Source organism: Galeopterus variegatus, unplaced genomic scaffold, assembly GCF_000696425.1.
Source record: "Galeopterus variegatus unplaced genomic scaffold, G_variegatus-3.0.2 Scaffold5595, whole genome shotgun sequence".
Lineage (NCBI taxonomy): Eukaryota > Metazoa > Chordata > Mammalia > Dermoptera > Cynocephalidae > Galeopterus > Galeopterus variegatus.
Genome location: NW_007731706.1, coordinates 18,537 through 40,718, shown reverse-complemented (window position 1 = coordinate 40,718; position 22,182 = coordinate 18,537). Strand labels below are relative to the sequence as shown.

The window sequence follows — 22,182 nt, the reverse complement described above, 5'->3', positions numbered from 1 at the left end:
TTTTTTTTTTTTTTTTTTTTTTTTTTGGTGGCTGGCTGGTACAAGGATTAAACCCTGGACCTTGGTGTTATCAGCACCACACTCTAACCAACTGAGCTAACTGGCCAGCCCCAGAAATATTATTCTCAATTTTCAGATAGAAACTATGAACAAAGTTAATTGTTTCCCATGACCAGAAATGGTGAATACAAGAAAAGCTTCCATAAAATGTATCAAAGAAAAGAGGAAGGTGACAGCAGTTCTTTGAATATTTAAGAACACCTTTTATGAGGCAATGTTTTCTCATAGCAAGAACATTTGATCAGGATGCAAGAGGCTAGGTCCAATTTCCAGTTCCAACACCAGCATGCTGTAGACTTAACACCCTTTTTGTTCTAGCCCCAACCCCACCTCCAGTCCTTTTGTTTCTTTGGAGTATCTGCCCATATTTACCAGGAAGATATTTTAAGACAATAAATTGTAAGGATTTCAGGCTTTAAGATTTAAACACTGTTGCTCCAGCCTCAGAAAGCTTGACTGTCACTTCAATAGAGTGTTCTCTTTTTTTGTTCTCCTATGGCAAGCCCATGGGGAAAGTTAGTAATATTACTTCTGTTTTACAGATTAAGAATTGATAGATAGAAGCTAAGTGACTTGCCCAAGGTCAGTAAGATAGTGTTAAAACCCAGAAATAGAATTTCAGGAGGAATTCCGGTTTAGCTTGCCAGACCAAACTATTAGTTTTGAAAATGTATCTTTAAATCTGAATCTAGAAGTCTAAGGAAACGAGTGGGCCCTGAGAGTGTAGTGTAAATGAGGTCAAGAAATGCCATTCAAAGTGACACCGGAGTGGCCAAAACACACTTAAGAACTCCACCCTTGTGGCCTCAAAGGATAGATACATTTTGGTGTAGGTTCATACTCCAACACTCCATAGATTTTGAATAACATAATGTTGAGGCTAAAAGGGCAGATAGGAGAGTTCTCACTGATAGTCACACCTGCCACTCAGAAGAATGATGGCTCACAGTTTAAAGAAGCTCTAAGGTAGAGGTAGAAATTTATTGGTATAAACTAAGACCATTAAGAGCAAACCTTGGTTATGACAACTGCTTTTGAGCATTTTTTCCAGCTATGTAAGTGAGTCTACCATAAACATTCAAGGAAGTTAATAGAATGGTTCCATCAAAGAGAAGCAGAATGTGTGTGTATGTGTATGTGTGTGTGCGTGTGTGTGTGTGTGTCCGTGTGTGTTCAATCACAAGAGACAAGAGTGGTAAAAGTAAGGAGGAGGTGGAAGCAAAGATTTGGTGAACAAAACGAAGGAAATGCATAGATACGTAGGGAGAAGGTAATAAGTAAACAGCCAGACAGGGGAAACAGTTACTAGTCTACAGAGACTAAATCATAAAAACTAGATGAAAATAAACAGCATTGCAGGAAAGGAAGGAAGTTATAGCTAGAGAAAATGTCTCCAGTGAATGACTTCCCTGAAATAATCAGTTGAAAGAACATGATGATGATGACTTAAAAATTTGCATAGAGGCTGAAAACATTTATGAAGAGGAGACTGGAACCAAAAGAAGCAGAAGCACGAGGATGTGGATATTTAGTACAGTTTACAGCCGCAACAACAAAGAACTTTTCAAGAAGAAATAGGTACTAAAACTTGTGATTTTGAAGTTTTTCTCTAAGCACCATTGCTAGGGAACCCTTCTCTGGAAACCGTCAGTCTTGTGACTGTCACTTTTGCCTTTTGCTACATGATCCAGAGGAAGTCATGTCATATTTCCATAGTTATCTCATCTGCAAAACAGAGAGAGAGATATACTTACCACTTATCTACCACAGATATTTTAAGAAGTAAAAAGAGCATGTTCTTAAAATAATTCAGTCTCTATAAAAATGCACCATTAAAAAAAGTCACCAACTTTAACACACATGACTTTTATAATAACGTTTTTTTTTCCATCTGAAACCAGTTGCAAGTAAGATTGCAAGTTTCCCATTAGTTTTTATTTTATCATCTGTCTTAAAAATAAGGCATTAAACTGTTTTCTGGCCATATCAGAGTAAAATAAGTCACATCACGGTGGAGTCACTGGATGTATTTAATACCCACCATTTAGATACTACATCAGCAAAGTATTCTACTTTTCTCTACCCTTAATTAAAGGAGAAGGGAACATGTTGCTATTACTCAATAATACTATTTCTTTTTTTTTTTTTTTGTGACCGGTAAGGGGATCGTAACAATAATACTATTTCTGAAAACCTACACACATACAACCATTTAATCACTCACTTCTATAAATATGGTGACAGAAAAGGGCCCATCTAATTAAAGGAGAAGGGAACATGTTGCTATTACTCAATAATACTATTTCTTTTTTTTTTTTTGTGACCGGTAAGGGGATCATAACAATAATACTATTTCTGAAAACCTACACACATACAACCATTTAATCACTCACTTCTATAAATATGGTGACAGAAAAGGGCCCATGTCAAACATTTAAATTTGTAAATCAATGAGATTGGAGGAGATTGGCAAAAAAGAAGTAAAAAAATAATATTAAAATATATGCCTGGAATCAGACAACCCACATTCAAACTTTTTTGCATTGCTTATTAGCTGTACACTTCTCTGTGCCTTAGTTGCTCATGTGGGGATAATATTAATACTTATTGTATAAGGTTGCTGTGAGAACTGAATGAGCTAATAATATATGCAAAGATCCTAGAACAACTCCTGTTACATAAAAACCACTATATATACAACTGTTTGTTCAAAATTGATCTAAATGTTGCATGTTAAGAATATATGACGCTCGGTGTAACTTTTGTTATCTCTTTTATGCTATTAGCTTATATATTTGTGTATATAACTTCTCTCCACTAAACCTAGGAATCAATATTCAATAGAATGAAAAAAAAGACCTTGCTTTTTATTGACTTTCACTGAACGCATGTCATAAAATTTATTATGATTTGTCACTGGTTTTCTACCCTTCTCCAGTGTATCTTGCTAGATTTGGTAAAGTCCTAGGAGCATGTCAAGCTAATTCCCAAATCTGAAGGTTTTTTCCTATACTGTATTATATTCTTCTGCAATGCACCTATCTCCATTCCACTTATTTAACTTCTGTTCAGCAAGGTCCAGTTCAAATATCATTTCTTCCATGAAGACTTTCTAAGCTAGCACCTATTTTTCATACCACACAAATTTGCTATCTTTGCTATTATTTCATGTTGTTTGGTTTTACTTTTCTGAATGGATTATAAATTATGTAAGGAAAAGGATAAACTTCCTCTTATTTGGTTCTCTGTAGCATACTGTAATACCTCACGAATACTTTTGCCTCATCCTTATCTAGTCACTAATGTGAAATAACATCATTCCTTACTCTTTTTTTTTTAAGTAAAGGTGATTTCATTAAACCATTAATTCCTACTATATGTATTAGGACATATAGACATATGTAATTTTTAAAATATAGGTGAGAAAATATGAGAATTAAGGTAGAAAATGTCTTTGGGCTTAGACACACAGAAAGGGATGCAAATTTCATAAATTATTAGTGGGGTTTGTTACCAATTAGTGCAGTTTGCAAAGTAGAAAAACTTGTAATCAATTTTTCCCCAAGCAAATATGAATCTGCTTTCAACCATATAGCTCTCCAGAGAAGTAGCCCCAGTAGGGAATTTGAAATTAGAGTGATTGCCTGTCACTAGGCCTCCCAGGGTAGACTTTGAATTCAAATGTGAGCCTGTTCTTCTCCAAAATGCCTTAGGGACCATTCAGGTCCTTTCCTCATAGACAGCTAAATGCCTTTAGCCGTATCTCCCATGACATCCAATGTGACAATTCAAATATAAACCATCGATGTGCGTACAGCTATACAGGCAGAAGGTAAAAACAGGTTGCTCATATAATATGAAATGACCCATTTTCAATGGAAATATAAGTGAATATATTTGTTCCACACTGTGAAAAAAATCGAGGAGCATTTGTAATTCTGCCTAAAGAAAAAGGTCAAAAAATTAAAATGTGAGAAAATAAGATATCAAAGAGAAAGGTGAATTTCCATGATAGACTTAGCAAGATACTGTAGAGAATCTAATTGAATAGTTACCTACCACCGAATAAAAGTAAAATGGAAAGGAAAGGGTTTAAGAAGTTTCATGAAGTATGTATTTATGATACTACCTGAAATGAATGAAAAATAGTGTGGCATTAAGAAATTACATACTTTTTATGGTAGTTAAAAAATACATATATTTACCTATGAGTTTGTCTGTTAGCCTTTGAAATTCAGTTTCCAAAATTCTGATTTTGCCAGATTGCTTGTAGGCAAAGTCAATTACTAACAAAAGCAATCTCTGATTTTTTACCAAAGAGAAAATGAAGTTGGAATGGAACCTGGGGCCACTCAATCCATCCCCCTCACTTAGGAAGAAAATGAGACCTGAGAGGGTAAGAGTCATTGCCTGAGGGGAATCTGGCCTCCTCCTCCAGCGCTTTATCAAATGGCTTCTCAGTCTTCCTCTGCTAATGCTGGTCTTTAGCAAAGCTTAAAAACAAGATCAAAGAAAACTCAAAAGGGGATCTATAGAATAAAATAACAAACTAGGGCACTGAGATGAGGTACATCCATTCCCTTAAAGAGAAATTAACATGGAGATCTGAGCACCAGTGGCCTTTGTCTTTTCCTAAAGAAGCTTCAATATCAGTTAACTCTGTATACCTATGAGAGTGGGACCGAGTCATGAGAAAGCTATTAGAGTGACAACCAACTTCTTTATTAAAAATCAGCTTTGATGTGTGTGTGCATGTGAGTATGCATTTAAATATTTTTATTTTGTTTTTACTGTTTTAACTGTTCCTAACTAATCTAGAATTTATTTTCTGAAAAGGTGAGTGTGAATTTGTTTGTGTTTTGGGGCCAAACATGAGATACAGTGTTCATAGAGTGATTTCAGAGCAGTCAAGAAGCCACCAGAGATGTTCTGTAAGAGCACAGTTAACAGCCAAAATTGAAAGTGTATAGGATCCACTTTCTGATTTTTCTTGGAGTCTCACAAGCACAATAGAGTATAGGAGGCCACCTGGTGGTGAAATGAACCAATTAACCATTTAATGTTACTCTGAAAAGCAAGCAAAACAGGAAGAGTTTAATTGCTACAAAAGGAAAACTAGAACCTTGGGCAAAAGAACAATAGTCAACAGGTATTATTGCAATACAGCTGACAGAACAATTAATTTGGAAATCATTGAAGTCTACAGAATAATGTATATTCCTAAAGTGTTGCCATAATGGTTATTATTTATATAAAGGATTGGCAAATTCTTTCTGTGAAGAGCCAGATGGTAAATAGTTTAGGCATGCTGGCCATATGGTCACTGTTCAAACTGCTCAACTCTTCCATTGTATTGTAAAAGCAGCCGCAGATACTACATAAACAAATGCATATGGCTGTGTTCCAATAAAACTTTATTTGAAAATGAGCTGTGAACTGGATTTGATCTGCAGGTCATAGTTCATCACCCCTTGATACTGCTTTGATTACATTTAAGAACATACTATTTACCAAGCACTAGGTGAACCCCTTATATACATTACCTCACTGAATGCTAACAACAGCCTTTCAGAGTGGGTGTTATTAGCCCCATTTCCTAGGTTTGAAAACTGAAGCTTAAAATTCTTCAATAATTTGGAGGAAAATGTACTAAGCTTCTTCTAACTTAGAAATGCTTTGTGTGGCCTCATGACTATTTTTCTTTCTGTGACTGCGTGCACTTGTTCTGACCCTCCCTCCCATTTATCTTGCAGAGGCTGCTTTTAGTTTCCCTGGATGATGACTTTGCTCCTGTTTCTCCACCTGATGTTCCCTTGAAATGTGGTTTGTCTCTTACCATCTCTTTCTCCATCACTTCTTTGATGTTTAAAAACTTTATGTCAGTTTTCATAACAACAGATGTAAGCAAGCATGAAAAAGAGACAAAAGCAATGTATTAAAAATAGATAGCCACATACACAACAATAAGCCAAGGAAACTGTCATATTGTGTATGCTCCAAATGCAATGTGAGCCAAAACCACGATTGAAAAAGAGACAAAAGCAATGTATTAAAAATAGATAGCCACATACACAACAATAAGCCAAGAAAACTGTCATATTGTGTATGCTCCAAATGCAATGTGAGCCAAAACCACGACCTTGGATTGAAGAACCAACCTGCCAAAGTACAAGTCCCTTATTATTTTTCTCACCCCCTTGATTATTACATTTTTAGAAACACACACTCATCTGAAGTCAAACCTAATTTTCTATAATGAATGCACCAAGGAACTCTCCTGCCAACTATGGTACAAGAAAAAATTGTGTTGATATACCTACCATTTCTAATGACTGTTCATGTTCACCTACATCTATTGTTTGATTTTTAGGTTTCACATTTGCACAGTACATTTTACCTTTATATGTGTAAATAATCATGCTGATATATGCTTAAATAATCAAGAATACATCAGAGAATTCAGTGGTTTGAGAGGCTGGAGACTAGCCATAGAATTAAGGTGATTAGTTGTGCATTTTTGTGTCATTTATGTCCCAGACATGGCTGTCTTTGTCCTTCCCTTCCTCTCTCCCTCCTTCTTTCCCTACCATTATCCCTTCTCTCTGATATCCACCTGGCCAAATCTGAGTACCCTGAGTATTAAAAACTATCCTTAATTCACTTTGGTTTTTCAAGGAGAGATATTTTTGGTTTTGTTTCACATATAATATAAAAGGCTATGAAGTTTTAGACTTGATTATCACAGCATGAAAATAGGTTTGTTTTCTTGAAGAAATAATGAATTGATAGGATAGTTCTGATTAATAGAGTTTAATTAATTACTGAATAAGTCTTGTTGGAAATCTGTTTTTCAACATATGCTTATTGAGTTTCTGTTATGTGTCAGGCACTGTGCTAGGCACAGAATATATACATCAATAAACACAGACAAGAACCCTGCCCTCCTGGAGTGTGGAGTCTAGCAAAATAATAATCATTCATTCTCAAATTTAGCACACAATGTCCAAATCTATCATCATTATATTAAAATATAATTCATAACAAAGTGCTCAAAGCTAAATTATCTTCAAGGAGGGCTTTCTTAGGGAGGCACTTGCGAGTATCAAAAGAGATAATACTATGGTATGGAAAGTCATAAAATTCAAAATTGCAAGATTTATAACATAGAAATGTGCTCCAGACTGAAACTTGGAATAGATGAAGGAATTTTGTATAGTTATTTATATATGCATGATGTAAATGTCTTGGGACTAGCAGCATATCTGGTCCAAAGAATCTAGCTTCATCCAAATTCAATGCTGATGAAAGATTTTTTAATTAAACAAGTTAATACTTTGTATACGTGTGTGTGTGTGTACACACGTAAATGTGTGTGCAAAGTCATGTCTGTATGTTCCTCTTCCACAAACTTCCCAGTTTTCAATGGCTAAAATGAAATGACAAGAGGAATACCAAAAATCACAAATTTTCTTCACACAAATGTCTATGAGTATATGGAATCAATTACTTTGGAAAGCAGCTGAAATAGTAAATTCAGATGAGTTTCAGGAGTGTATAGATATCCTTCTGGAGAAAAGCTAGAGCTCTGTGGTCTAAGAAATTTTAGAAGTAAAATTGAAATCAACCCAAAAGCGACAAGGATATTGGGCTCATTGGTTCTTCTTTAGCTTCAGAAAAAGAAAATATATGTGTGTGTGTGTGTGTGTATGTATTTATATATATTTATATTTATAATTATATTCATGTGTGCATGTGTGCCTTATGCAAATGAATCAAGGTTCAGCAGGAAGACCACTCTTTTCTTTTAGCTTACCCCAGTGTGCCTCATTAGGGATAGAGGGATAGAGTGTCACAGAAGTGCCTGGTTTAAGAATGTATGAGCTTCACAAATGCCCACATTATTAAAAATATGCTTAGGAATGCCCTTGTTTCTGAGAACTAAAATTGCTTTCTCAATAGGACTGGTAATTGTTTTTTTTGTTTTTTTTTTTTTTTCAGCAAGTGATATTCCTTTAGAGCATCTCTCCAATGGGGACCTTTCTTCAGTAACTTTCTTTGGCAATAACAGGATCCATGAGGTTGAATCCTCCTAGGGCCATGCTGCCTTTAGTCCATCTTCCAAAAAGCATAAATAGTTTCAGCCTTGGTGTTGCTAAATCTGTCATAGTACAGGAGGCCCCCATGAGTCTCAACATGGCAAAACTTTCTCAGGGTGCTGAGTTGCTTAAGAATGTTTGGGGGCTTTCACAGAAGAGCCTGATGATTGGCTAAAGAACCAACCTAAGCCAAATCACGTTTTCTTTGCAGAAGTACCATCTAATATTTAGGACCTTCTTCCTCCTATATTAGCACAAAAAGCTCATGTTGAGGGAGGAAATAGTGTTTTTGCAAGAATCCTACCAGTTGTAGAGAAGAGGCTATGGGGCAACGGTGAGCAGGCAAGCAGCATGTGAGAGAAAGACTATGGGCATCAGAGCCCCCCGATTGGGTTTGAACCCCAACTACTCAGTTCTTGTGGTAGTTATTGGTACAGTTCAACAAATATTTCTAGCTTTCTGCCTTTCAGGCACATGGTAGGGCTGCATTTTCCTAACCACTTTGAAGTTGGTTGGGGCCAGGAGATTAGTTCTGGCCAATAATTTTGAGTAGAAGTGACATATCTCCTCCAGGTGGGAGGTTTAATGGCCAGAGTGAGACCCTCCAGAGCTCCCTTTTCTGTGGTGAGGGAATATTTAAGTGTGTGGCTGTGGCTGCTCCATAAGTCCGAGTCCTGGAGTGAGGACAATACCAAGCAGAGCCAGTGGCCAACCTATGACAGACATGTAGTATGCATGAGAAACAATCTTTGCAGCGTTAAGCCTCTGAGATTTGGAGGTTGTTTGTTATCTCAGCATAACCTAGCATAACCTGACTAAGAAACTAGTTCTTTGTCTTTTAGGCTACCCACTTAACCTCTCTGTGTTTTAGGCTCAGAGTGTATGAAATAGAAAAAATACTCCAGAATCATTGTGAGCATTAAATAAGATAATGTGAGTAGGACACGGACACAATCAAATAGCAAGATTTGACCAATGTTAGTTTCTTTCTCCCTCCATCCTACTCCCATCCCATTCCATACAAACACACTCACACACACATGAACACCTCTCTTTTTATCAAGTGGTAAAGTAGACAACATCTGTTCTTGGTCCCTTTTCTGGATTTCTCTACTCTACTCACTCCCTTCTTTTCCCAGTGCCCTTCCAATTAAACTAGATGTTAAAATTGGCACTTAATTAAATATCATTCTCCTACACCCCTCCCCATAGAATATCTGCATCCAGTAGTCTTTTCCCAGTGCCCTTCCAATTAAACTAGATGTTAAAATTGGCACTTAATTAAATATCATCCTCCTACACCCCTCCCCATAGAATATCTGCATCCAGTAGAGTGCACTCTTTTTTAACCTCAAAGAAACGAATCTTAAGGATGAAATTTAAGGCAATATGAACATTTTGTAATGGAGATAGTTGGGTTGGGAGATTCCTAATACTCCAAAATTGATGTCCCTCAGACACAGTTGTGAGATAAGGACAAAAAGCAAGGACGTTAATGAGTTTATGCCTGAAAGCACCGTGGTTGAGCTTTTCCCCTTGGTGCTGACCACCTATTCTGAACAGGTACAAGGACTTCTTCTGAAATAGCTAAAACATTATCTAGGTATCTTCTAGCCCTACCTCCTGCTTGAGGAATACATGCATAAAGTTCTAATGAATTGTAAAAACTGGAATGATAATAAAGACAAAATACTTGTACTCAATAGTATATGCATCTTATACACTTCTTTGTGGTATAGGTATGATAACCAATGCCTTCCTGATGCAACTACATGGAACATTAAGCCTAACATTTATCCTTTTTATATCAATACCTCTTTGTCAATGATAATACTTTGTTTTCTTCTTTAAACTTTGGTACTCTTTCTTTTTTAACAAAATAAATAACCCCAAATTCATAGCATAGTTGTCTGTAAAGTTTAATCACACGTCATATAATTGTTTTCCAGCTTCAAACCAGAGCGGCCCAAATATAAATATAACCACTGAAGATAAGTAATTTAAAAATAGGAAATGCTAAAAAGTAGGTGAGGAACATTTCCATTAAGTCACTCATCTGAAACACATATATAATATTGAGTAGTTCAGGAGCCTAAGATGGTAGTGAACCAAACACCCTTTCTTAGGAATTTAAATGTTCCTCTAATTTATTTCATGGAAACCAGAAAGAAATCTACAAATATCTGAGGTTAAAGACAAAGCTTTCAGCTTAACATAGGAGGAGAACATTGCACACTCCCATGTAATTAAGTAAAGGTCATTATTCAAAAAGTTAAAGGCTAACATTTTTTGCAATTTAATCCAAAATTTATTAGCAAACTCTAATGATTATCCTGATTGCAATTAAAAAAATCTCCCAAACAGGTCAACTCATTTAAGTGCTATCTGTAATCATTTGGATTTTAACATGATGGTTATTACTTATTACCCTGAAACCAAGCAGTGCAATGAGATATTGATTACTTTTAACCTTTAGATCCAAGGATTCAAGAAAGGTCAGAGGAGGGGAACACTCAACCTCTCTTGGCTGGCGAATGGATAGCCTTCAGGAGAATTCAAATGATTCCCATTGGCCAAGTAGATCCAAGATTAGTTTATTCTCTGGGCTGACAAGAAATGATGATGCTTTTAAAAATAACACTCTGCACAAATTTAGTGGAGTGTTACATTTATATAACCAATGGCCTCAGATGTGCTTCACATTACATCAAGTTTCAGGCTGTTAACCCTTTACCATGTTTTGTTGGTGGAAACACCTTTGTTGGAATGAGATATCAAATGTGGTAGCTTTCATTGTAATAAACTCATCTCATTAAACTAAGATCTCTTGGTAGGTTCCAAAAAGGCTGAATGCAATCATTGGCCACTGTCGGCCTCTAGCATTTCTTTTGGTTTTCTTTTTTCCATGACAGCATTTAGAAATATTTTTCACATTTGTGCCACTGAAAAGCAATGAGCTCTAGGTAGGGTCCAGCAGAATTACAGGCAAGAGAAACATAACTTTTATGTGTTAGATTAATTTGCAGAACACTTGGCATTATTATTGCCAAGTCGTCAAATTGTTCCAAGTTGTTCCGGAAGGTTGTTATTAATAGTATGTTTTCTGAGGAAAGTTCTGTCTACTTTTGGAACTGCATTTCTGTTGCCAAGGAAACTCCTTTAAGCACAGTTTTCTAGGAGCACACTGCTGCTTTTGTTTGCCAGTGTCCTATTCATATCATCTAAGCAAGCGTTTTACATGCTCCAGCCTGCAGTCCCAAATGTTGAAGTTTTAGCCCATTTAAGTTGCTTTTCAAACATTGCTAATGCCTGCTATGATTTCCCTCTCTCCCTGCCTCTCCCCCCTCGATGCAAACCCCCTCTCCCCCTTCCTTCTTCCTACTCTCCTTCCAACACTCCCAGTCCTTGCTATTCAAGGTTTATTTTTTTAAACAGTTGCATTAGGGCAGATAGTTTTCACAAGTTTTTGATAAATTAACTTTAATTTGAATAATAATTCCATAGGTTGTAGCATTAGTCCTTCAAGTGTTAATTATCTTTTCACTCTAAAATTAATGTAGTCATTTCCTACTGACTCCTCTACCCCATTTATTGAAGTGCTGAGGAAAACATGTCATTGAGGACCGAGCCAGCCCTGTTGTGATTAAGCATGGTCACATGGCCCATCTCTGCCAAAACGAGGGCCCTGAGAAAAGGTGACAAAGACAGTGATTTCCTGTCAGCAAAGAGTACGACAGGGCTGTCTAGAAGTGATGCAAATGAGGGGAACTTTCCCCACAGCTTGTTTGATCCACTCTAGGCCTGAGCAGACCAGGCCAGGGACAGCGCGAGCCGCACAATGCAGCAGAGGCCAGCCCCAGCCAGGACACCTTCCGGACAGCAGCTCGCCCGCGGGAGACAAAAACTGCTGGCGGGGCTTGGCTTCCTCATCCCTCCACACACACAGCCAACTCTTTCTTGGCATCCTATTCTTTAACATCCTTTTCTTTTTTTTCTCTTTTTAAAAAAGTGATTCCAATAGAAATGATAGGCTCCAGCATGAACAGTGTTTCATCCATTGTTCAAAACCACATTCATCTACTTTTTCTCCTCCAACGTTTTCAGGATTTTTGCCCTCTCGCAAAAGAAAAAAAATATATATTCAATTTTCATAGCAAACACGGATTCATCAAAGCTCAAATTAATATGACATAAAGGTCTAAGGACTTTTTGAACTTTAATAAAAATGGAACAACAAAGTCATTTCTAGATAGCAGTGGAGACAGCCCAGGTTCTTCCATTCTGATCACTTTAAAAATGACTAGATAATGTTATTTGAAATATTCTAATGATTTTAAACATATTCTTCTTATCTTAATGGGGTTTTAATCTAACATACAATTAAGCTATACAATTGATCTACCAGGAAAGAGGTAAAAAATTATCATTAAGTTCTTGTGCCTGATATATCACGTACATTTTTACCTTGACTGCTTCAATAACCAGTAATTTGTTTCATTTTGAACAATCAGGCAGAGATGTAAAACTCAGTACTGAAATTCCAACATAAGGCCTAATTAATAGAATTTAATTTTTTGATGCACACTTCTATTCTATACAATAACATATGAAATTTTTTTTTTAAGTTGATGATTTTCTTCTATTTTAACCCTACCTACTGTGACCTGGTAAGGCCTAATTAATAGAATTTAATTTTTTGATGCACACTTCTATTCTATACAATAACATATTTAATATTTTTTTTAAGTTGATGATTTTCTTCTATTTTAACCCTACCTACTGTGACCTGAACTGTGAACCAGCCTAGCATTTACGTTTTTAAGGAGCTCAAGTTCAGTCATAAGGGTACCAAGCCATATCTAAAGTTATTCAGATTGGGCCAGCCCCGTGGCTCACTTGGTGCTGGTAGCACCGAGGCCAGGGGTTCAGATCCTATATAGGGACGGCGGGTGCGCTCACTGGTTGAGCGTGGTGCAGACAACACCATGCCAAGGGTTGGGATCCCCTTACTGGTCGGGGAAAAAATAAATAAATAAATAAAGTTATTCAGATCAATTGGGTCCAGAACAGAATGAAAAAGATCTATTCCAGAGGGCTGAAATTTGTGAATTTATAAAATATAGGAGTAGTATGATCAATCTGTTTTCTATGAGCCATTCATAGCAATGACAACATTATTTTGGCATCAATAGTTATAAAATAACCAGTCAACTATGCTCCATTTTTCTTTTTACTCTATATTTCTTATTCCTTAGAATTTCTAATCCTATTCCATACACATTTCTTTTAAAAGTCATAATGCTTGTCTTTTAACACACATCCAAATTCTCTAGAGTAACATCTTCCCCTCTCCTTTAAAATTTACCCCTTTTTCTGTTATCTGTTGTTGTTGTTTTCTTAAGCCAATTCTTCTTTCATTGTTTGGTTTTTAAAATTTGTTTGTATTTGGTTTTTTAGCATTTTCTTATCTATTCATTCATTCGCCCAAGATTTTAATTTACTCCTTTGCTCTTTTTTGTTTGGTTAACTTTTATTAACTAATTTTAGCTGCTTTTTTTTTCAATGCTTATATTTCTCTCCCACTTTTCTAATATTCTCCTCTTTTACAATATATTATATTGATGTCCTCTCTTATTAATCCTAACTGGCCAAACAAACGTTGAAAGGAGCCACCTTTTGGTGAGAGCTGTGCTCAAGGTCTCTACACATTACCTGGCAACAGAGTCACAGAAAAATAATTCACTTGTTAGAAGTATTATGGTTAGAAATTTACTTGTAAGAAATACTGTGTTTAAAAATTTCTCTAACATACCATTCTAAACCTTCATATAAAAAATTCTAAAAGAACACCTTTTCATATCTAAATATCAAAATAAACTTAATTTCTTCAAGGAAGCTTCTTCTCATAGAAAATGTAAATTTTGCAGTTGAGCACATTTCCCTCTTTGCTCTCACTACCAGGAAACTCAAAATTTGGGGACCATCTTTAGTAACTATATAGGACTTTATAGTCTATGTAGAGGCATATTAACTTTTCTCACAGAAGTAGACTCCTAGTCTATGTATATTTTCCCCAGTTCTGATTTGTATTTATATTTTTATAATATTTTTATTATTTTTATGTGGATTCTTATAAACAACTTCAAAGTACTACTAGGGTAAAAATGTAATTAATCTGTTTAGTAAGCATTGTATTATGCAAAATAAATGTCTTTTTCCTTTTATATGCAGGATATGTTTGGATAATACTTATATCAATGGAGAAAGATGCAGGAAACTTGCATTTTCCCCATAAAAACCAGAACCATGCAAGTTACTAACCTTCAAAATTAACCATAAAATCTTCACTGTAAGTTCCCTGAAAGTATAAAAGTCTTAGCTGAAGTGACACCATAGTATTTTTAATTCCTCTCCCCCCCCCCCCGGTTATTTTTTTTTGTTGTTGTTGTTGTTGCTGTTTGTTTGGTTTTTTTTGTGTGTGTGAGAGTGTGTGTGTGTGTATGTGTGTGAATTGATTCATTCACCTTTAGCTCTGATTCAATCTTTTAAAAAAATTTTGGTTAGGGCCGGCCCGGTGGCGCACTGCTACACTGCGCCGCTTGGGAGCATGGCAGCGCTCCCGCTGAGGGTTCAAATCCCACATACAGACCGATTCCCGCTCACTGGCTGAGCGAGGTGCGGGCGCGACAGTGAGGGTTGCGATCCGTTGTCGAACACGAAAAAAGACAAAAGGAAAAAAAAGAAAAAAAATTTTGGTTATACATAACATAAAATTTATGATCTTAGCCATTTTTAAGGGTAAAATTCAGTGTCATTACATATGTTATGCCAGGAAAGGAGTTGAGTGATGAAATACAGAGAGCAAGCCAGGGAGAGGAGAACAAAGCTTCCCAATGCTATGATAGCAGAAATCATGGTTCCGTTTTGGTCTGTGGTTTCCAGGTGTTTTGCTGTCACTCAGCTGAATATCTCTGTCACAGGTACATTAGTACTGTGGATCATGAGCTTCATCTCCATCCTTAATTTCTTAACTCAACAGCTGTTAGTTCGATATCAACTATGTAAGGTGTTTGCTTAACAATGTGTAGAATACAAGTCTAAGGAGTTTTTGTGGTGTTACACAAATGTTTTAAGAAGTAAAGATGATCCAGATAAATTGGGATGGACTGGAAATGCTGTGAAATGGGTTGGGGTCCCGTTGAGTTGTCACAATGACTGGGGACCATGATAGTCAATGTTCTGAGGTGCAAGGGATAGTCTCACAAACTAACAAAAGAATTGTTTTGCCCCAAATGTCAATGGTGCCCTTAATAAGAAATGTTGATAAAGCATTGGTATCTTTTGGGGCAAACAAAAATAAATCACTAAAGATGATTAAAGTAGTCTCAAATGGTACTTAAAGCCTAGGAAGGCCTGGGGACCAATTGAAAAGCTTTACTCGGGCTATGATCAATAGGCTACAAATCCCCCTCCCCAAAGGCATCAGTTCAGTTGATTCCTGGAAAAGCATATTAGAACCGAGGAATGGGATGTTGAAAATGTTGACCTAACCTGGGAATCCCTGGGGATTCTTGGGGAAGATCTGAAATTAATTCTCCTCCACCAGTTTTTCTAATTCAGAGCCGCCCCAAGTTCTAAATGATTTCTTTCTCAATATCCTCAGCATTACATTGGAGGTTTCTAAACCTCTGGAATAACTTGGGGACTCACATAAAGAAAGTTACTACAGACCAGCAGCATTTCCCCTTGGTTTCTAACTCAATCTTTAATTTTGCTTATAAACCAAATGCAAAGTTAGTGCTGGTCTCATGAGCTGAGCTATACCGAGCACCTAAAGCAGAAGGACGGTGACAGGACATGAGTCACAAATGAAAAACAACACTATGGAAAATGTTTGGAAAAATACTATAACCCAGAAGTACTGAGTGGGTGGAATAATGGCCTTCAATCTGCCAGAATGGGAATTTTCAGGCAAAGCACTTACAAGGAAAGCACACACACAAAAAGAAGACTGCACATTTTGTTCAATGATTTCCTATTAATTGTGATGTAAATTATATGGATGTGATTTTGACAAAGAATAGCACTGTTTCTGAAAAAAATAGTGGCTATGTGCAAAATACAAAATGCATCAAGAAGAAAAGAAATGTTATTTGGCATCATGAGTGCAATAAAGTCTGAGATAACGGCTTATAATTAGGTAAACTTTTGTATTTATTTTTCCTGTTTGGCTCAACTTCTAATGCTTAAGTAGTAGGAATAAAATATTTTTCTATTGGTAAATTAAAATAGATTTACAGGCATTTTTTATACATAATTCCTGACCCTGACATAAACTGTGAAATCACCTAGCTTTGCTACATTAGGTTGAGACTGTTACCGTAATAATAAGTTATGCCAGAAGATGTATTGGATAGCTTTGTTGCTAATGTGGACAGCTATCTATACAGGAAACAGCTAACCGTCAACAAACTCCATTAGTGTTGGACAGAATTCTTTACAGAGTAAAATGTGCCTATTTGCTGAATCCCTGGGGAGCTTATATCTTTTCTTAACTAAGATGATTCTCAGAGGACACTAATTAAAGTCAACCAGACCTTTGAAAAGTACAAATATCTCTCGTTAGAGGAGGTAAAAGTTAAAATAATTTATTAAGGAAAAGTAAATTAAAATAATAAAATTGAAGAAAGAAGACAACTTTTATTTGACCTTGAATGTACTTCTTATTCTATAAGAAATTTTAAAAAGCTAGAGGGTAGTTGTTTCTTGTCATTATACTGTTGCTGATTCTGTGGTTAGTTATTAATTTTATTTTTTATGATTCACAATCTGCTCTTTGAAATATGCCATATGCTCAAAGCAATTCAAGGATGACAACTGTCAGAATTACTCCAATAAAAATTGCCTAAATGAGGAAGATTTACTGCAGTCTGATATTTCAGTGGAAAGACCCTCCCCGCATTCACCCCCAATAGCTTTTACAGGCACTGTGGATCTTGCAACCATTTTTTTCAGTCGAAATCACATGGTTGTTTTGTAAGAACTTCAAGACTAAATAGAATTTGTAAAACACACCAGGCTAAGGGTGAATTAGCAGACATGGAAAACAATATAGATAGTTATTAGACGAATTGCCTGCAATCAATATGTGAGTTCCAAGTTAGTTTTCTTAAATCACACGCAAACGTATTGACTTAATATGACAAGGTCTGCTCTATGTATCACTAATAAACATTAAATTGGATGAGCCCCGTACCCTGGCAGCAGCAAGCCAAGCCAAAGGCAAATTTCTTTTTTTTCTCTGGGAAGATCTGAAGGGTGGATAGAATCCACCTGAGTGCTCCAATCAAAACACATTTTGTTAAGTGTTACCAGTCCATTTATCCTTCGTTTGTTTCAGTCTATTTATTAATGCGGTTTCATTTATTGCTATTCATCGTGAAGATAAATCTTTGTCCTTCTATAGAATTACACCAAATAGAATGTGATAAAGGGAACTTTCTTGCAATTATGATGTCGGTGCAGCCTGTCAGCACACAAGGGATGGAAATGAGTTTGGGGACAGGGAAGGGAATTCTAATAGACACCATGATACATACAATGAACGCAAAGATATCCTGAGAGAGAGAGACTTGTCAGGCTAATCAGATCTTCCACAGCAAGGTAAAGGCAGGAAGGGTAGTTCTAACCTTGTAAAGATGCTGCTGCTGCTCCTCTGACATCATCAGGTCGTGGCTGTCCATCACAAGGGACTCCATGTCAATCAGCCAATCCCAAAGCTCCTGATATTCTGAATCAAAGTCCAGAAGCCTGAAGATAAGGCACAAAATGTATTATGCATAAATACAGTGTAGCTGTTAAAAATCTCTTATTAGAATAATATATTCTTGAAAACCCATGATGTTCCTAGGTGATACCTGTAAAAAGAGAAGGGAAAATTCTCCGTGTGGTTACACAGTGGGCAAAACAGAAACTCAAGCCTGTGACACAGCCACCTCTTGGATTTTGAAAACATAATATGTAATTCTGATACTCATACCTGAGATGTGGCAGGGCCATTTCCATTTGCTAACCCTTTCTGAGGATTTGCAGCACTTGAACAAAATGACCACCACTATGTCCTTGAAAAAGAACATTGCCATTTAACAGATTGAGGAATGGGAGAGCCAGTGACTTGTGGAAAGTTACCTGATCCAGAATTTTGGATAAGAACAGCACCCTCAGAATTTGAACACCTTTCTCATCTACTAGATTTTCCATAGACATTGCTTCCCAGTAGATTTATGATTAAGAATAGTAATTTAACTAATTTCTCTACAATGATTATGATATACTATCATATCTAAAATGCTATTTTCACTGGGAAATGACTCAATCATTTATCTGTCCCTCTGCTGTCTACCTGCCTATCTCTGCAAACATATATCCTGCATTTATTGTCATGGATGAGTAGCCAGCATTTTAGCTTAACACTCAGAGATAGGCTTGAGTGACTCTGGTAAGCCAGTGAGAACCAGTGGCAGATCCAGTATTAGACAGGTGTTCCCCACAGACATGTAGGAAACAAAGGTAAGGACAGGAAGTCAAAACAATGAATCTTTGAATAGCCAGCAATCATTAAAATTCAAAGGAGGATCACTATGGTTTTCAACAAAATAAATCATTAGAATAAGGAGCTTAAAAGGATTAATGTGATTCTCTATCGAAAGCCTGGTGAATAAGTAAAGCCCAGATTCTTCTAACACACTGTGATCAGAAAATGAAAGTGGAGGATGAAAAACTATGACTTTGTCTTTCCTCCCCAAAATCATCCCCCTAAAGGAAATCCTACAGTTTTGACAAACTGTAACTGAGCAAAACCCTATCAGTACTAATGAAACAGCAGCCTCAGGTATGAATCTGGATTTATCAATTGAGTATTTCATTACTACGTTGTTCTTGTCTCTGTACATTAAATGACTGTTTTCCAAGAAAATGAACAACCATTTTTAATAACTTATAATTTAATCTTAATAGATCTGTCAAAAAAGATTTATGGTCTGCCTGGTGATGGGGGAGACTAGATCCAGAATTGTCTATTTTATTTTAATTTCTTTCCCATAACTATAAAGATCCTTGATTGGGACCATAAGCACCCAAGGGCAAGGACCGTCATTGGCTAACATGTGGAATTGATTAATGTTTACTGAGTGCCGATGATGGGTATAGCTAATGTAGCCAAAAGCTTCAGTAAGGCTATGGTGGCCTAAACCAGTGCTTCTCAAACTTAAATGCACATGTGGCACAGCTGAGGATCTTGCTGAAATGAAAAGTATTGATTCAGTAGTTCTATGGTGGGACATGAGATTCTGCATTTCTAACAAGTGTTGGCAACACTGCTGGTCCTTGGACCATACTTTGAGTAGCAAGGACTTCCAGCATACATGTGAAAACTGAACTAGTATCCCATCTCAAAATACTAAAAACAAACCAACCACTGTAACGGGGACAAATAAACCATCAGGCTTTCTTTATTAACTCCGTGACTAATACAGAATGACTAATAAGCATTTGCTTATGACAGGTAGAACTATTTAGAAATAATACATCCTTAATTATGGTCACCATTTATTTCTCCTTGTACCCTCCCATATTTTAACCATAAAGACAGGGGAAAGGTGGAATGCCATCCACAAAATTAGGAGAGTATGATCCAGGGGAATATTAGAAGCAAAGAGGAAAGAAAGGGATAAGCTCACCCCTTCCACTTCCGTGAATTTGGAGAATAAGAAGGAAATGAAGGTGGGAGGAGCAGGTGCAATCAGATGTGTGTCCTCCCCTCTCTTGGCTTAAGACCTAAAGGGAAGGCATGTGAGGCACACTGAGGGGAAAGCCAAAAGCACAAGGATGTCAGTTCCATTTCCTGCCAGGAACTCTAGGAGGAGATTGCCTTACGCAATTACCTGGAGTGCGGATGTTGTAGTCAGAAAGAGTGCTTTGGTTAGAATGCCCTTTGCTACCCGGTTTTCTCATTCCCCCAAGAAGAAACTCCAAGATTCCTGCAAGTTAAACTGGTAAACTCGACAGAGGTGTTGCCATGGCAACAATGGGACAATGACCCATTGGAGGGCCAGGTGGGTCTCTGAAGCCAGACCTGGCAGAGTTGGCAGGGCCAGTGAGGGCTGAGATGAGGTTTAGTCAGCAAGAAATACCACTGGAGCCTGACCAAGCCAAGAGATAATAACATAAGCTAGACCAGCTATAACCCTCCATGGGGCAACATCATAATGTCCTGGACAAGACCCATTTCAAGAACTCAGCAGTTTTATCCAAGCACTGCGTTAACACAGGAGACCCCACTGAACCCCAGAATCACAAGGTCATGTAAACCCCTGTATGCTCAGATCCGTCTTGGAGAAAACTGTGGAGAAGAATAGGAAATCTGAAAAACTGAGCATTAATCCCAAGAGATTACTCCCTAAAGAGAATGTTAATGTATTAGGGAGGCTACAATGTATTTAAAAGCCTAAACATTGACCTTAAAGCAAGTTTTTTTTTGCTTTCCCATGAAAGTATGTATACAGTATCTCATAAAAATTATCAATCAACAAGAGAAAATAAAGAAGCTTGTTTTCTTTTCATATATGTGTACGATAGAAAAAGAAATTTTGATAATGACTTAGCAATTTAAGGGCAAGGGATGAATTTATTATCTTTGCATCCTCAGTGTCCAGCATAGTATCTGGTGAATGATGAGAATGAATGTAAATAATGAAACTAAAACCTTCAGTAGGGCAAGGATTCCTTCAGAAGAGCAGCACGTGACTGCTTGCTTTGGTATTTGCAATTGCTGATACCAAAGCAAACAGTGCATCATGGACAGACTTCTTCACTCATTCTGTACGTGAGATTTTGTCTTTAGTATATGATAATGGCACATTTGCTTATTTAAAATGATTATATGTAGTAGATGCTCAATTAAAGTTAGTTGCCTACCTATTCCTTTCACCTCCCCCTCTTTTCTATAATAAAATTTTAAAAAGGAGGTTTATGAACAAGAGAATTATTAATGAATAGATTTTAAATAAATAAAAAATAGAGAGAGAATAATAAAATACTCTGAGCCACAGAAATTTTCTCACTGGCTCTTTATCATGCCTTTATATCTATTGAGCTGTTTCTTTCTATTATTATCATTATCAAGAGCCTTAGAACAAAAGCCATTTCTTCTAGTTACATGCACCTAAGACTTCTCTCTATACTTGAGATCTGTAAGGGACTCATAAGCCTAACACAGACATTCACCATTTCTCCAGTTTTGTCTGTTCTCATCCTAGGTGAGAATATTTAGGTTGGATATTTGATTTGATAGATACAGTAAATGCTTCAGTACCATATTCTCTTCATTGGTGTAGAATCAGCACCAATTTTCCAAATAACAAATTCTTACAAAGTTCTAACACACACAAAAAAAATTTTAAGGGACTCATAAGCCTAACACAGACATTCACCATTTCTCCAGTTTTGTCTGTTCTCATCCTAGATGAGAATATTTAGGTTGGATATTTGATTTGATAGATACAGTAAATGCTTCAGTACCATATTCTCTTTCATTGGTGTAGAATCAGCACCAATTTTCCAAATAACAAATTCTTACAAAGTTCTAACACACACAAAAAAAATTTAAAAAATGTATTTGTGCCTCATTTCATATTCTTGGCCATGTGTTAATTCACAAGTGGAGAAGAAGTGAGATTTTTCCAAATTTGGTGAAAATAAAATACCTGTATATAACTTTCTAGCAAATCAGAAATAAATTACTGAATTTCTTTGCTGGTTCTTTTGAAAGTTTCTGAAATGACACAATTTAATGTGCACATTATTTCAGGAAAATTCTTAGGTAAGGAAGTAGTTTACTTTCTCGTGTTTATATCACCCGCAAAGGCACATAAGTGTTTTTCAAGTAATTTTATGAAAGACAACATCTTCTAGGAAAAGTGTAAGCTACTATACAGGAAAACAGAAAAGATCATAGACAAGTGAAATT

The 22,182-nt window shown here is 36.5% G+C and overlaps 1 protein-coding gene across 1 annotated transcript in view; it reads right to left on the bottom strand.

Moving 5' to 3' along the window:
• The window catches only part of AKAP6 (A kinase (PRKA) anchor protein 6), a gene marked incomplete at its 5' end in the record, with an annotated part of 135,099 nt that overhangs the window by 102,946 nt on the left and 9,971 nt on the right, over positions 1-22,182 (bottom strand). The window contains one exon of the mRNA XM_008589697.1: positions 17,846-17,966. Coding sequence (XP_008587919.1) covers positions 17,846-17,966 — 121 coding nt within the window. The remainder of the gene's footprint in view (positions 1-17,845; positions 17,967-22,182) is intronic.